The sequence below is a fragment of the Osmerus eperlanus genome, chromosome 16, assembly GCF_963692335.1.
Source record: "Osmerus eperlanus chromosome 16, fOsmEpe2.1, whole genome shotgun sequence".
NCBI lineage: Eukaryota > Metazoa > Chordata > Actinopteri > Osmeriformes > Osmeridae > Osmerus > Osmerus eperlanus.
The window spans coordinates 4,267,894-4,281,526 of NC_085033.1; the positions used below are offsets into that span (position 1 = coordinate 4,267,894).

The 13,633-nt window shown below is 40.1% G+C and overlaps 1 protein-coding gene across 1 annotated transcript; it reads left to right on the forward strand.

The window, feature by feature from the left end:
* Positions 1–4,017: 4,017 nt before the first annotated feature.
* On the forward strand, positions 4,018–5,811 carry LOC134036633 (protein shisa-like-2A). The gene is made up of 3 exons (XM_062481635.1): positions 4,018–4,199; positions 4,805–4,941; positions 5,031–5,811. Exons 1-3 carry the CDS (start codon positions 4,018–4,020, stop codon positions 5,216–5,218), a joined length of 507 nt encoding a protein of 168 aa, XP_062337619.1. The 3' UTR covers positions 5,219–5,811.
* Positions 5,812–13,633: the final 7,822 nt, after the last annotated feature.

Here is a 13,633-nt window from a genome sequence, read left to right on the forward strand (position 1 = left end):
TTCCGGGCCCTCGTCCAAGACAACACAGCATAGGGGAAATGTCCAACAAAACCTCCCTGACAAGCTATCTGTGGACGTCTGACGAAAGGCTCCATTGCCTGCTTTACATCCATTAATTAGCACAGCATCCACTCTCAGGTGATGCTACTTTTTTTGGGGACCAAACAATTGAACACACGTCAGGCAGGGGACAACAAACAGAGGGGAAGATTGATCAACAGGATGTCTTCTGCTCGTTCAATATCTGTCCAGAGAGTCCTTAATTAAAGCCAAAGTACTGTCAGGTCCCATCTGGTCGCCAAAGTCTTCAGAGAAGGCCGTCCAAGAGAGCTTGATGGGAGCAGGTGGGGAACGAAAAGCTGTCTGGAAGGTAATGCTGTCAGAACTTTATATGACAAGTTTACAGACCTCAAAGCAGCTCACACATGTTGGGCAGACTTAAGAAGCCAAGTGCCAGTGTTGGGAAGGTAATTCAATCTAAAAGTTTTTAGACCAAACCTGGACTAAAAGCTCTGACTCTCTATACTGTAGCTTTAAAAGTATCACCCACTTCGTGTAATCATTGAACTAAAATAGATCATCTTTATGATTGATCAACACAGACATTTTGACTCCTTTTATTTATTTAGTTCACAAAATCAATGGTTTAGGCAAGCCTTCATGTAATATGTAGGGAGTCAGGTGAATGAGCGCTTAGGGAATCGGGCTAGTAATCATAAGGTTGCTGGTTCGATCCCCGGCCCTGCAAAATGACGTTGTGTCCTTGGGCAAGGCACTTCACCCTACTTGCCTCGGGGGAATGTCCCTGTACTTATTGTACGTCGCTCTGGATAAGAGCGTCTGCTAAATGTAAATATGTGTTTTCATAAAACAGCATTCCAGCAGTTGTCCTCCTATTTTGCAATTCCCTCATTTAGTTTAGAATTAATGCATGTGAGATTGCTGATTGCTGTCACTGGCATGTTTCCATTAGGAAAACACTCCTGTCTACTTTTTTTCCTGGAAAACAACTACAGTTCCCGAGAAACATGAATGGAAATACTGCAGATGAAACAAACAAATCATCTGAAATGGTTTCAGATAATTATATTTGAAGAGATTTCTATGAACCACTACAGGAACCATCTCCGTAATTACTGAATGAACAGATGCTGCTGATGTCCTTGCTCTAATTATTTCATTCTCATAAAAAATCGAATTATTACAAATTATGAAACATACTCTCTGATAAAAATATATTATACCATGAAGATGATTTTCCCTTTATGTTCATTTATTAGATAAATTGCTGACTTTATGAAGTTAGAAGAACACAGCAACTTTAAGCGCTGTGTGTCAACATCAATCACACATTGTGGAGATTTCTCTCCAATATGGGGTTTGAAAGACTGGCCTGTAGACCAATGTGTAAAATGGAGTTTGAAAGACTGGCCTGTAGACCAATGTGTAAGTCCTCTCCACTCAATCCCCTGTCACTCAGGGATGCCACAGGGAAGTTCCCACTGCCACTTGAGATGGCTACCCAAGAACTTTGTCAGTCATGCTGCATTTGATTGTCTCATCTGGATGTAATGCACACACTGTCATGCTGCTGGCTGGAAGTCTGGTTTGATATGGAAACAGAGGGAGAGAGGTGTTAAATGAAAGCCAGTATGCGGGGAATTGGCTTAACTCTAGAGATCAGAACAGCGTTTCATTTTGCTTTGGATGATCTAATGCTAAATGAGCTTATGCAGAATGTGTAGCTACAATAATGGCCTTGATTATCAACTTCTCATGGAAGAAATTAACGACTATCTATGGCAGGCTATTGGCGGATAAACACCATGGGGTTTTTTTCAAAATGTTTACAGGTTGTGGGTTTTTGAGGTACAGTATATTATCTACAATCAAAATGCTATTTATTGAGTTTTTAAAACTGAATTTTAAAACTGATCGAGAATCAATTAGTGTGCTCAGTTCTCGAGCTTGCAGTATAAGAAGTTACTAACTGGTGTTATGCTTGAATTGATGTCATGACTGTGGGGAAAATGTATCATGTAATTTATAATCCCTCTTACTCAATAAACTGAGGTTCTAAAATGTCTGTTCTTTGCACACCCAACAAGTTGTGGTTGAGCAGCATGACTGTTTGGTTCCAGACACATTCTGCTTGATTGAGACAGGCTATGCTGTCAATAGTAACACAGCGTTCCAGCTAAGAAACCTACACCTGCATGGAGTAAAATGGCTGTCAAGGAGATTTTTTCCAGTACACAGCTATTAATTTCATGATCACTGCCATGCCCTGGTGTTTCTTTTGTGTTTTCCTTTCCCATTTTCCTGTCTCTCTGTCTGTCTGTCTGTCTGTCTGTCTGTGTCTTGTCTGTGTTATAGGGGTTTTGATATTTGGCCAGACAACCAAATTTATACCTGTTGATCTAATAGAACAGGGATAAACTAAACAGTGTACGCATATTAACCAAATATGTTGGAATTGCAGTTATTTGACTATGCGTTAAAACAGAGCAAGAAACGTCAACGTAAAGTTAAATTACATGTATATATAATAACATTGCTAAATGAATTACATCAATTACAATCAATTACAATAAAATATGACCTACCCTACCATGATTATTGTAAATCGGAAAAGATAAATTAAAAGGAGAGCAAAGAGAAGGAGTAAAAGAAGGAGAAGCCAGATCTGAGGAGATTCTCTATCCACTCGCTCTGCTCCCTATAACAATTAGGCTCAACCTGTTTCCCCACTCCAGTCATTCTGATCTTATGTCTACCACGGTCACATAAAATAATTGTTTTGGTTTTAACAGTGGGCTTTGTGTGAATGCTAAATGATGACGATTTAAGATCCCGTTGTACCCGTGGGGTTTTACATAATCACCCACAATCAATGTTTGCTTGGTAGGTATATTTATGTGAGTATTGGATGTTTGTCAAGACTTGTTTGGTGTCACTTACCAACTATGCAATACGTCAGTCAATCACATCACATCACCTGCACTTGACATAGAGATTTCCATGCAGTTGGTAAGAAAGATGGTTTGTATTCACTGTAAAGGAAGAGTTTATGTTTTAAACTCACAACCATTCAGACAATTTCCTTAACCTTATCCCTGGAAGGTTACCTACGCTACCATGATTATTGTAAATCAGAGAGACATCAAGAAGTGAGCAAAGAGAATGATTACAAGGACAAGCCAGAACTGAGGAGAAAGTCTCAGGAGATCAAGAATCCACAGTACAATGCTTCACAATTTATACACAAGAACAACCAATCAGACCACATCTTGACCCTTACTTATCAACATATGACTAGCAATGCTACAGTAAGTTACACAATGAGGTGTGAGAGCCATCAAGGAGAGACCCAGTCCAGCAACTCCACATTTTAGCCTATGAGAAGTGGGGGCAAGATGACACGATAGATGATGACACCCAGCCTTACAGCACCTTGGACAGTTCCACTGGCCGTTCCGTTGCATGAGCTCGACTCTGTTGGCAACTACACAATGTCTCACTAATGTCTCACTAATTATTATACAACCCAAAATGATTTGGGTTGTATAATAATTAGTATGCCATTGTAACAAAGAAGGTAACATGTTTTTGAAAAGCCTTTATAAGATGTATGACACCTTTATGGTGAGTCTTCCAACAATAAATCATCATTATAACTATTGTTAACTCTCTTCAAAAAACAGTAAGCTTCCTCTAAGAGCTATTTGCTCTCTGTGCGTCAGTGCGCTGAATGAAGAAAAACAAGTGTTGGCGAGTTTGACAGACCGAGAAGAAGGTGGAGGAGGGGCGCAATAATAAATGAAATTGCATTGTATATTTAGTCTATGCCATCCGCAGAGCACTGCACTAGTCTGTTGGATTAAGCTGCAGCAACTAGTATCACTGGTAGTTTTGGAAGAAAGGCTCATTTTCGGGTCACGCTGACATGAGAGCCTAATGCTACTGCCCCTCTGAAGTACATTTCCAGGCAGAAGAAGTACATTTCCAGGCAGAAGCATGAGTGCAGTCTGCTCCAGCTACTACAGCGCAGAGAACGTGTTCATGAACGGCTTCTCGTGTCCCAAAAGCGGGAGTGACGCTCGTGCGGGGTTCTGTTGTGGATTTAATGATATTAAGTACTGCTGTGACGATCCCAAAAGTTTTTTTCCTTACGAGTATGGGTACATGTGGTGGCTGAGGTAAGGGACCGTGGGTTTTTAATTGGCATGGATTCCTGTTCAGTGTTTTTCATGTCTGTTTTGGAAGCTGTTTCCTAGCATACATTTGGAAATTATTTGTTTCCATCAAGAATTCTAAATGCTGTTGTTACAACTGTTTACTGTTCTTCTTGCTGCTATGGAGTGCATTTGTAACTTTATAAATAATTTAGCTTAAATAGAGGTAGTCATGGTGATATCACTGTCTCTGTAGGGTGGGGAATTATTTTCTAACCCTACTTTCCAACAACCAGTGCTTAAGTTAGCATTCAGAGTCCAGTCAGACAGTTTTGGTGTCTTTAGTGAAGTTTGGATCATGCTGAAGTTTTGTTTATAACTGCTTTTGTACTAGAAGGCTCTGGATATTAGAGATCCTCTAACTGGAACAATGGAAAGGATCTTATTCACCAGGTGCTAATATAGAGATGACTAGTGTGCAAGGTTACCTTTCATGATTGTGTAGTAAAGAATGGTGCAGTGACATGTTTGAGACATTGAACATGTTTGATTGTTTCTATCACCAATTACCAACCCACACACACCTTCTCTGCTACCCCCCCCCCCTCCTCCACCTCTCTGTGCTCCAGTGTGGGGGCCCTGGTGGGTCTGTCCATAGCGGCGGTGGTCCTTTTGGCCTTTCTCATTACCATCTGTGTTCTCTGCTACCTGTTCATCGCCACCAAGCCCAGTCGTCTTGACAACGGCCTGCCCTTGAGAGCTCCAGGTACAAATTGTATCATTAAATTGTTAGACATCCGGGTCCCCTTAGCGTAGTATGAATCTGATTTGTTTTGTGTTTTGCTTGTGCTTTAGTCATAGTCCCCAGTGAGGGGCCCAGCAGCTCTGCTTTGGCCCCTGCCACCAGTGGACCACAGGGCTTCAGGAAGCATTTCATGAGCAGGAAGTTGGACTGTGACAACCAGCCACCTGACCCTGAGCGTCTGTTCCAGAGGTGCTTCATGGCCACTGTCACCACCGTGAAAATGGAAGGTCCCTCATAGGGCCCTCTGAGGAGGGTTATACACATACACACTCTGGTATGAATGTGTGAAGGACAAGAACAAACCAGAAACCAAATCTGAACCATACACTGTGCACATTAAAAGGTTTACATGGATGCACAGTTTGGCAGAGCGTCATCCATTTGGACAAACTCCTAGCACCCTAGCAAAGCTCTGAGGTCTTAGTCAAATTCTTAATGCATATACCTATATCTAACAGTGGGTGAACAAAAGGAATGTTTATTAAACAGTTTTAAAAGCACAACCTCCATACAGCAAAGCTTTCAAAAACTTGATAAGTAGAAGTCAGCATCTCAAAGGCAGAGATGCATAACACCCCTTTTACCTGCTAATGATGGTTTGTTTACTGTAAAAATAACTTGTTTTTTTTAACTATAAATAACTATACTTGTTGTGTTTGGCTGTCCACAAGGGAACGTATGTACTATCATTGGGTTTCTACAACAACTGAAAACAACTGATTACAAGCTCATCATTAGGTATTGGAGTTTGACACACAAAGGGTGCACTGAGGATAATGTGCCAATATATATTTTTTCCTGTGAAATGCCCAATTTAGTTTGTGTTTCTAGATTTAACCCTTCTAAGCCGGCCCATTCAAATATGGGTCTAAAAAGACCCATAAGACCCGCCTTAATATCTTTGCCGTCCAATCACCGATTTTATTTCTGAAAACTGCCAGATACTCATGACAAGTTAAGCTCAAAGTACATATCATTGGTTAAGGGGTTACTGGGAGGGGAAAATAAATGTATCGTCTGCAACGGCAGCCATTGTTTTTCGAGGCGGAATATTGTCAATATTGTCAATTAGAAGTCTAAACTTTTTACTTACGAAGAATTTGTTTGTGGGAGTGACGCGAGTTTTTCCTGCCGTGTCCGGCAGGACAGCCAGTATTGACGTTAGTAGCACTGTTTAGCCTCGATTTGAGCAGATTTCTAAAAAACTTAGAAAAACAACATTAACTAGCTAGATTATATACACTGTAAGCTAAATGTACATGCCTTGTTTGGCCAATTCGGTCGATTGTGGAAGAAACTCCAACGTTTTTAGTTATCGAGAGGAGTATCCAGCCATAGCGCTAGCTACTTTTGGGGCAGAGAAATTTCGGTTTCCCCCATGTTTCCACGTGTTTCCATGTAGTCACTAGAATGGTCATAACTTTTAATCAAAATATGATATTTCTAATCTGTCTTCTGTTCTACATTGCCCACAGATTTGTGGATATTCCACCTGCTCAAAGTTTTCCTCCATCTTGTAATTAAAGTGGTTAAAAATGAAGTTGTCTGATGAGGTATGGTGGATGGAGAAGTTTTTGTAAAAAATGGCTGCCTGAAATCACCTTGATAAAATATGATTTGCCTTAAGTAATCATATATTTATTCACATCATAAAAATCCCCTAGTTCTCTTCTTCAATATGGTATCAACAGTTAAGGTGTATGATTTAATATGAAAATTCATAAAATTTGAATATTAATATGAATATCATATTTCAACAGCATATGGAATGTTTGGAATGTTGGCTTAGGCAGAGTTTGTGAATTGTACCTAGGTTATATTTAATTGTTGGGTTTGTCTAAAATGAATAATTATTGGCTAAATGTGCCATTATTTAAAAATATTTGTGAGTTTCATGGCAATTGTCAATTCTCTATTAAATGTGCTAAACATGTATCCAAAACATTTTGAGGAATATCTTTATTTTTTATGCTGTCTAACAGAATTACCATATCGGCAACAAAATCACAACACATTATTATACATTTGATAAAAAAAACTAACATGGATAGATGTCACATGCAGTACAGACTATACTACAAAGATTTAAAAAAAACACGAGGCTATAAGATAATGAGGTTTGTATTGCTGTCTAGCCACTTTGAAAACACGAATCTAATAGTTGATTAAATCAAAGAGCAGGTGTAAAAAAATAAACAGCAGAGCTGTCTCGAGAAATTGGGTATAAGTATACAGAACACATGCAGATCAAGAAGCCGCAGGTTCTAATCCCATGTACGGCTAAATAGGTCTAGCATAACATTAAAGATGTGTACTGTATGCATGACAATAAGGCACAATATGTGATAGCAAAAACAGTATGATGGGTAAAACCACACAGTGCTTCTAAAACCACCATTCCATGTTCAAAAACTACTGTATATGTTTTGTTATTTTACTTGACTTGACGAATTATTAAAAGAATAAATGAAACAATCAATGAATGATCCAGGCGGAAGACTGGGTGTTGTGGCTGACTGGGTTAAGTGATAGGGCTAAGGTGAGTAATTGATGTGATTGGCTGATGGTCTGATGGTCATCAGGAGTGCGTGGTCATGGAATGGCAGATGGAAGTTGTGGTGTGATCTCCTGGAGATATTACAGTGAATGTGTGGCTGGTACAGAATCATGTTATGTTTTTACTTGGGGCATTTCATCTCAGCACTTGTGCTTTGAAAGCACTATTGATTCTACTTCTCATTTACACAAGGCATTGCTCAGAGACACATGTCTATTTATTTCCATTGTCCGATAGGCTGAAAAACACTGAATGCTCGCCCTGCTTGTTATTACGTAAAGGTTTGAGAATGTCCTCTTTTTTCGAGAGAGAGAGAGATGAGCCACAGCAATCGAGAAGGAACTTTTCATTTTGGGGGCACTGACTATTTATATGAGAAAATGATTTGGTTTTGAAGCATGGGTTAACTGTTTTGGGTGAGATATGACCTTTTGAAGGTGATCTATGTAGTTGTGCTGAACCATATAGGCCATTTTGCCAAATGCACTTAGAGCTTTGAGAATGTAATTTCTGTTTCAAGAATTGAGCCAAAGCAATGGAGAAAAACTGTAATGCTTGCAATTATAATAGGCTACTATGACGGCTGGAGACACATTAGACCTATACTCTACAGTATTTGTACTAGTTGGTTCTGTCACGGCGGGTGAGGTGGACCCAAAAGCAAGGAGACAAGGCAGGACTGCAGGAACAGACTTTACCATGACTTTTGGTAAAACAAAAACACGGCTGGGATAGGCTACTTAAATACATTTAGACATTACAGTTTTTCACGATTGCTAAAACACATTTCTTGAAACAGTCACCCATTTTCTCAAAACTGTAAACACAAAATCTCATCTTCAAGCACTATTTACAAAACCTCTGAATCCTCAAAACAGTTTTACCTGTGCTCAAAATCAAACACTGCTCTCAAATCATAAACAAAGTAATCAAAATGATATACACTATCAAGCAGTCACTAAACAATACACCAAACAATAGAAAACACATTGTTCAAAACATATAGTTCTCAGGGAGAAGTAATTTTTTTTAGCCTGACGTTGTCATACTCATAATTCTAATCAGAATATGAGTCTGATACCGCTCTGTTGGGCTGTGAGTATGGGGCGTGTTTCAACCGAACCCGGAAAAAAATGCCTCTTCACTCAATTGGATAGACCTACAACCAATCAGAGCAATGTAGTATGTTGTTTTCTTGAAAACGAATTCAACCCAAGTGCTCTTTGGTGATGTGGTTGATTACGTTACTGTTGATCATCTGTCCATCATCGTATAAAGCCCGCCCTGACAATTTGATTGGTCCGAACAGCTCTTGTTCGGACATAGTTTTTCCCCAACCGAGCGACCCCAGACCCAACTTCCCGACCAATTTTTTTGTGGGCGGGCTAAGTTTGGCTGGCACCCAGGCTAACATTTTTTATCCCAAAACAAATTTCATATTTATCCGTCATTGTCTTTTGATGAACAAAAACATGTTCTATCATAGTAGCTCAAAATCAGAAATTACTATTCTGCTTTGCTCAATTTTTTTTGTTCTTTCTCCTCCTTGTACCCCTATACAGTACTGTACCCTGCATCTCATTACTCAAAACTCACTCTTGTTCTTTGTTGATATGAACCTGCAACCTGTCAAAATCTATTGAGCAGTCAGTACTGTTACTGTAACAAATGGAAAGCACAATGTTCAGGGGCATACAATTTGTTCATTGTACAGTATACATCCTACAATGCACTGGCCCGTTCGTCGTAAGGGTTGAAGCTAAGTTAATCAATTGTCCCTTTAGCCCGTTAACATTAGCGAGATGAGTGAGAACAGCAAATATCGGTTCGTCAACGGCTGATCCGCATCCAAATCATGTGGTTAATTTCAATCAGGCTAAACTTATCAGGGAAATTGCACGTGCACGTCCTACTTCAAAAGGCAGGAAATGGTCGATCACCAAAACCGTGATTTTCTAACGGTATGATGGCGGAAAATACGAAAGAGAGCGGTGATAGGCTATTCTCGCCATCCGAGCAAACAATTATAATGAGTCTCTATAAGACAATAAGCATATATTATCATGGCTAAGTCAAACACCGCCACCGCTGCCAGAGCAAGACAAGCAGCTTGGCAAAAAAAATTGCCAATAAGCTAAATGCGAAAGTTTTGGGGAAATGTATAGGCTCATCTTAAGTGCCTCATTACCCCAATCAGATCACATTTCTTTAAATGTGCCTGCTGGTATAGGCTTAATGGAAATTAATAATCGAATGAGATCTTGCTAGCGAAAATAATGATCTCAACTCTTTCAGAATAAGTAGGCTAGATAAAAACAAGGCCAAAGAGTATCTAATTGATACGAATTCATAGACAATTATGAGGATATATGTAGGCTACTGCGCTTATATCATGTACTATATATGTGTATATGCATGTAGGTCTATGTGTAAATCCCTCTTTGATTTCATTGACTGGGACATGGCCAGGGAATATGATGAATTGATTCATCAGCTGGTTAAGCGCCAAGTACACTTTTCTTACAGCAACGCATGCTGCGGCTTTGCCAATGTTTTCTGCATCGCCTATACTGTATAAAAATGTAGCCTATAGCCTACCTGACGCAAAAAAACTCAAGGCTATGCAGTCTGAAGCACAGTTAAAGTTTCAAGTAGCTTTATTGTCAATTTCTTCACATGTCAAGACATAAAAAGGAATCGATATGACGTTTCCCACTCTCCCACAGTGAAACATATAAAAAGCACAGGCACAACAGATAAGACAAGACATTTCGTAAAACATAGCGTTACATATTCACATACAGCAGCATAAGCGCATAATAAAGCATAAAGCTTGCTGCGGCGTGTGATATTTGCAATGTACGGCCCGAGAAGGTCTTGCAAATAAATGAGTCCTGTCGGCTGAATCGATATCGCTCAAACAAGAACTCATCCGTGTGAAACAAAGGATCTTGGCAATCGCGAAGAACTCTATTGGTATGGAAAGCTAATCGAACTAAAATATAGCTCCTTGGTCTGGGTCTCTCAAAAAGGGCATGTTATTTTCCGGGGGTGTGGCAAGCTTATCCAGCTACACTTACGTTAGCGTGCTCTGGAGCAGGTTAGTGCTAATTGATTATGTTACTATGGTGATTTATCGAAAGTTGCTTCCACGAACCAAAAAGAGGGGCGTTTTTTATCTTAGCCTGAAAATTAGCTCGCTAAACCGCTTAGCGAGCTACGACGAATACCCCCCTGTTCTACAGTATACAATACTGAAAGGGACAAAAAACAAAGGAGTAAACATGTGATCAATGTGCTTCTTCTTGACTTTGGGCTGGGTCAGGCCAGTGCACTTCGTCGACATCACAACCAATATTGGCCAGGTTTCCCAGATTCGTTAAGAAGCTCTTCGTTAAGAAGCGAATCTGGGAAACCCGGCCAAAGCCTGTACACAAAACAGAGACGTAAACACTAAACCAATCAAGACAGGTGACAACACGCAGAACAATTAACAAACTAACAGGTGAAAACACTCTGTTCTAATCATTAAGCTGACAAACACAGGGCAGGGTGAATTAATCTAACAGGGGTACGGCTGTGGCCTTTATCTTCCTTTCTTTGATTTAAAATGTCAAAGCGTGACGGGGTTCATAGTAGGCTATGAGGGATTTAAAATCCACATGGATCGGCGACTTTGAGCACACCTCACAATCATATACAATTTCCAATCTGTTAATTTAATTCGAATTTGAAATCCTAATGTTCCTCCAATGAAAGGTCATGTCACAATGTTCTTTCAGCGCAGCGTGTAACCCGACAGATACGAGACAGAATAGGCAGCAGTATGTATCCAGGGGCCTGTACTACGAATCAAGATTTGGCGTTAGCGAGGTAACTTCAGGTTCAACCCAGGGGTTTCTACGACGGTGGATCACTTGTTACCGGGGTAGCTCTCCATGGTAACACATGCTGAGCGCCTACTTCCAACTTAACCTGCTCCCGACCAGGTTAAGTTGGAGATCATAGATCAGCCGGTATAAAAGCCCCGCCAACTAACTCATTCTTGAGGATGCTGTTACCGTTCATAGAAGATCCTGTGGAGCTTGGTGCGCGGATAGTGAGAGGTGCGCTCAGAAGAGCCAGAACATTTAGTTAGAGACCGACAAAACCCTTTCGCATTCCCTCATGAGTATGTTTATGAAAGATATAGATTCTCAGCAGAGGGAATTACGTATATTTGCCAGCTTCTTGAGCCGTATGTTGCCAATGCGACACATCGAAGCCGTGCGCTCACATATGCATAGCGTTTCGCTACGGGTACTTTTATAGTGTGGGTGATGCGGAGAACCTGAGCAAGAACACGGTCTGTAACGCGCAATTTGCAAAGGATTTTCTTTAATGGCTGTTGCCACCATATTCTGATGGAGTGATGAAAAAGAGATATCCAAAGTGCCCTTCGTAAAAACTTTGGACTCTAATATGTTGACAAAGTGAAACAAGTCAGGTGGCTGAGCGGTGAGGGAATCGGGCTAGTAATCCGAAGATTGCCAGTTCGATTCCCGGTCATGCCAACTGACGTTGTGTCCTTGGGCAAGGCACTTCACCCTACTTGCCTCGGGGGAATGTCCCTGTACTTACTGTAAGTCGCTCTGGATAAGAGCGTCTGCTAAATGACTAAATGTAATGTAAATGAAATAATTTATAATTTCCCTAAGTAATGAAAACAATATTTGACCTAATATTAGTTATCATCTGGGGAGGTTTCATGTTGATATGTTATCCCTATTCACTGGGGTGTCTCTCCCCTTAACCCTTGTGTTATCTTCGGGTCATTCTGACCCATCAGTCATTGTGACCCACCGTCGTATTGCGACAAATTTACCGCATACAAAGACAAAGTGAAGCATTTTCTTTTAACAGCTAGGCTGTCTCAGACCCCCCACATTGCAAAGGTTAAAAGAAAATTATTTTAATTTGTTTTTGTATTGGGTAAAATTGGGTAAACACAACGATGGTTCGTTATGAACCTTTGGGTCATGTGACCCGAAGGCAGCACGAGGGTTAACCCATTCTGTTGTCGTTGGGTTGCTTTGAGACATTTTCTAATCATTTCCATATCAAAAATGTGTGTTTCTTTCAACCAAAACATTTCAAACCAAAAAGAACAATGTGTATGGTACCATACAATGCTCTGCACAAGTTAAATAAATGATCATTTCACTACTTTGGTTTGCTCTGGATAAGAGCGTCTGCTAAAAAAAAATGACTAAATGTACTTTCATTGAATTTGGATGTTTCATTCACTTTTACAGCATTTTTCAAAAAGAATAAATATGACATTGAAAGAAAGAAATGGTGAAAACCCCCACAAAAAACTCAAAATGCACAACAAAAAGGTATAAAAAGACCAAAACGTCCCTACCCTAGGAACACGGGAAAGCCATCCTTGTTTTTTTTTATTAAAAGCCTCTTACTCTATATCGAGCCTCTTATACTCTATATCGAGCTCCAGGGTTCTTTTATACAGGGCCCTCACATTGTCTGCTCCAACCTGAAACAAATAAAGAACATTGTCCCTTTGCAAGGCACACTTGGAGAAAGTTGAAGGTGTCCATTTGACTACTGTGTTTCAAGGTGCATTGCTTATACCTTGTGTCTTTGTCTTAGCCTTGAAGTGGAGGCTCTAGGCTCAGGGGGAGTTGCTATAACGCCATAGCAATTTAATCAATTGAGTCATATTTGACATGAGCACTTTAAAGACTTCAATCACAGCCACACTTTCACACACTCTCACCATCTGTGTTGCAAGTGGTAAATATAACTCAAAAGTGTACCTCCAAAATGCTCTCTGAGCAGGCAGACACAGTTTCCTGATCATCTAGGACCTCCACTTGAGAAAGTAAATGGCATATTTAATCAATATTCAGCAACCACATATGGCATACATACTGACGTATGACTATTAGTTTCACTGTTACCTCTGTATGGCACAGTGGGACAACAGTGGGTGGTGGCAGCAACACCACTGTATTTCCTGTCACTGCAGAGAACAGTAATACATTTCACTCCTACAATATTCATAAATAATTGTTGAATGAACATGGTTACTTTTGA

What these genes read in the sequence shown, in the direction of transcription:
- LOC134036633 (XM_062481635.1), top strand. Translation starts at nt 4,018, where the DNA reads ATGAGTGCAGTCTGCTCCAGCTACTACAGCGCAGAGAACGTGTTCATG. An exon ending in GGGTACATGTGGTGGCTGAG is followed by an intron (nt 4,200 to 4,804) that starts GTAAGGGACCGT and finishes TCTGTGCTCCAG; the next exon opens with TGTGGGGGCCCTGGTGGGTC. An exon ending in CCTGCCCTTGAGAGCTCCAG is followed by an intron (nt 4,942 to 5,030) that starts GTACAAATTGTA and finishes CTTGTGCTTTAG; the next exon opens with TCATAGTCCCCAGTGAGGGG.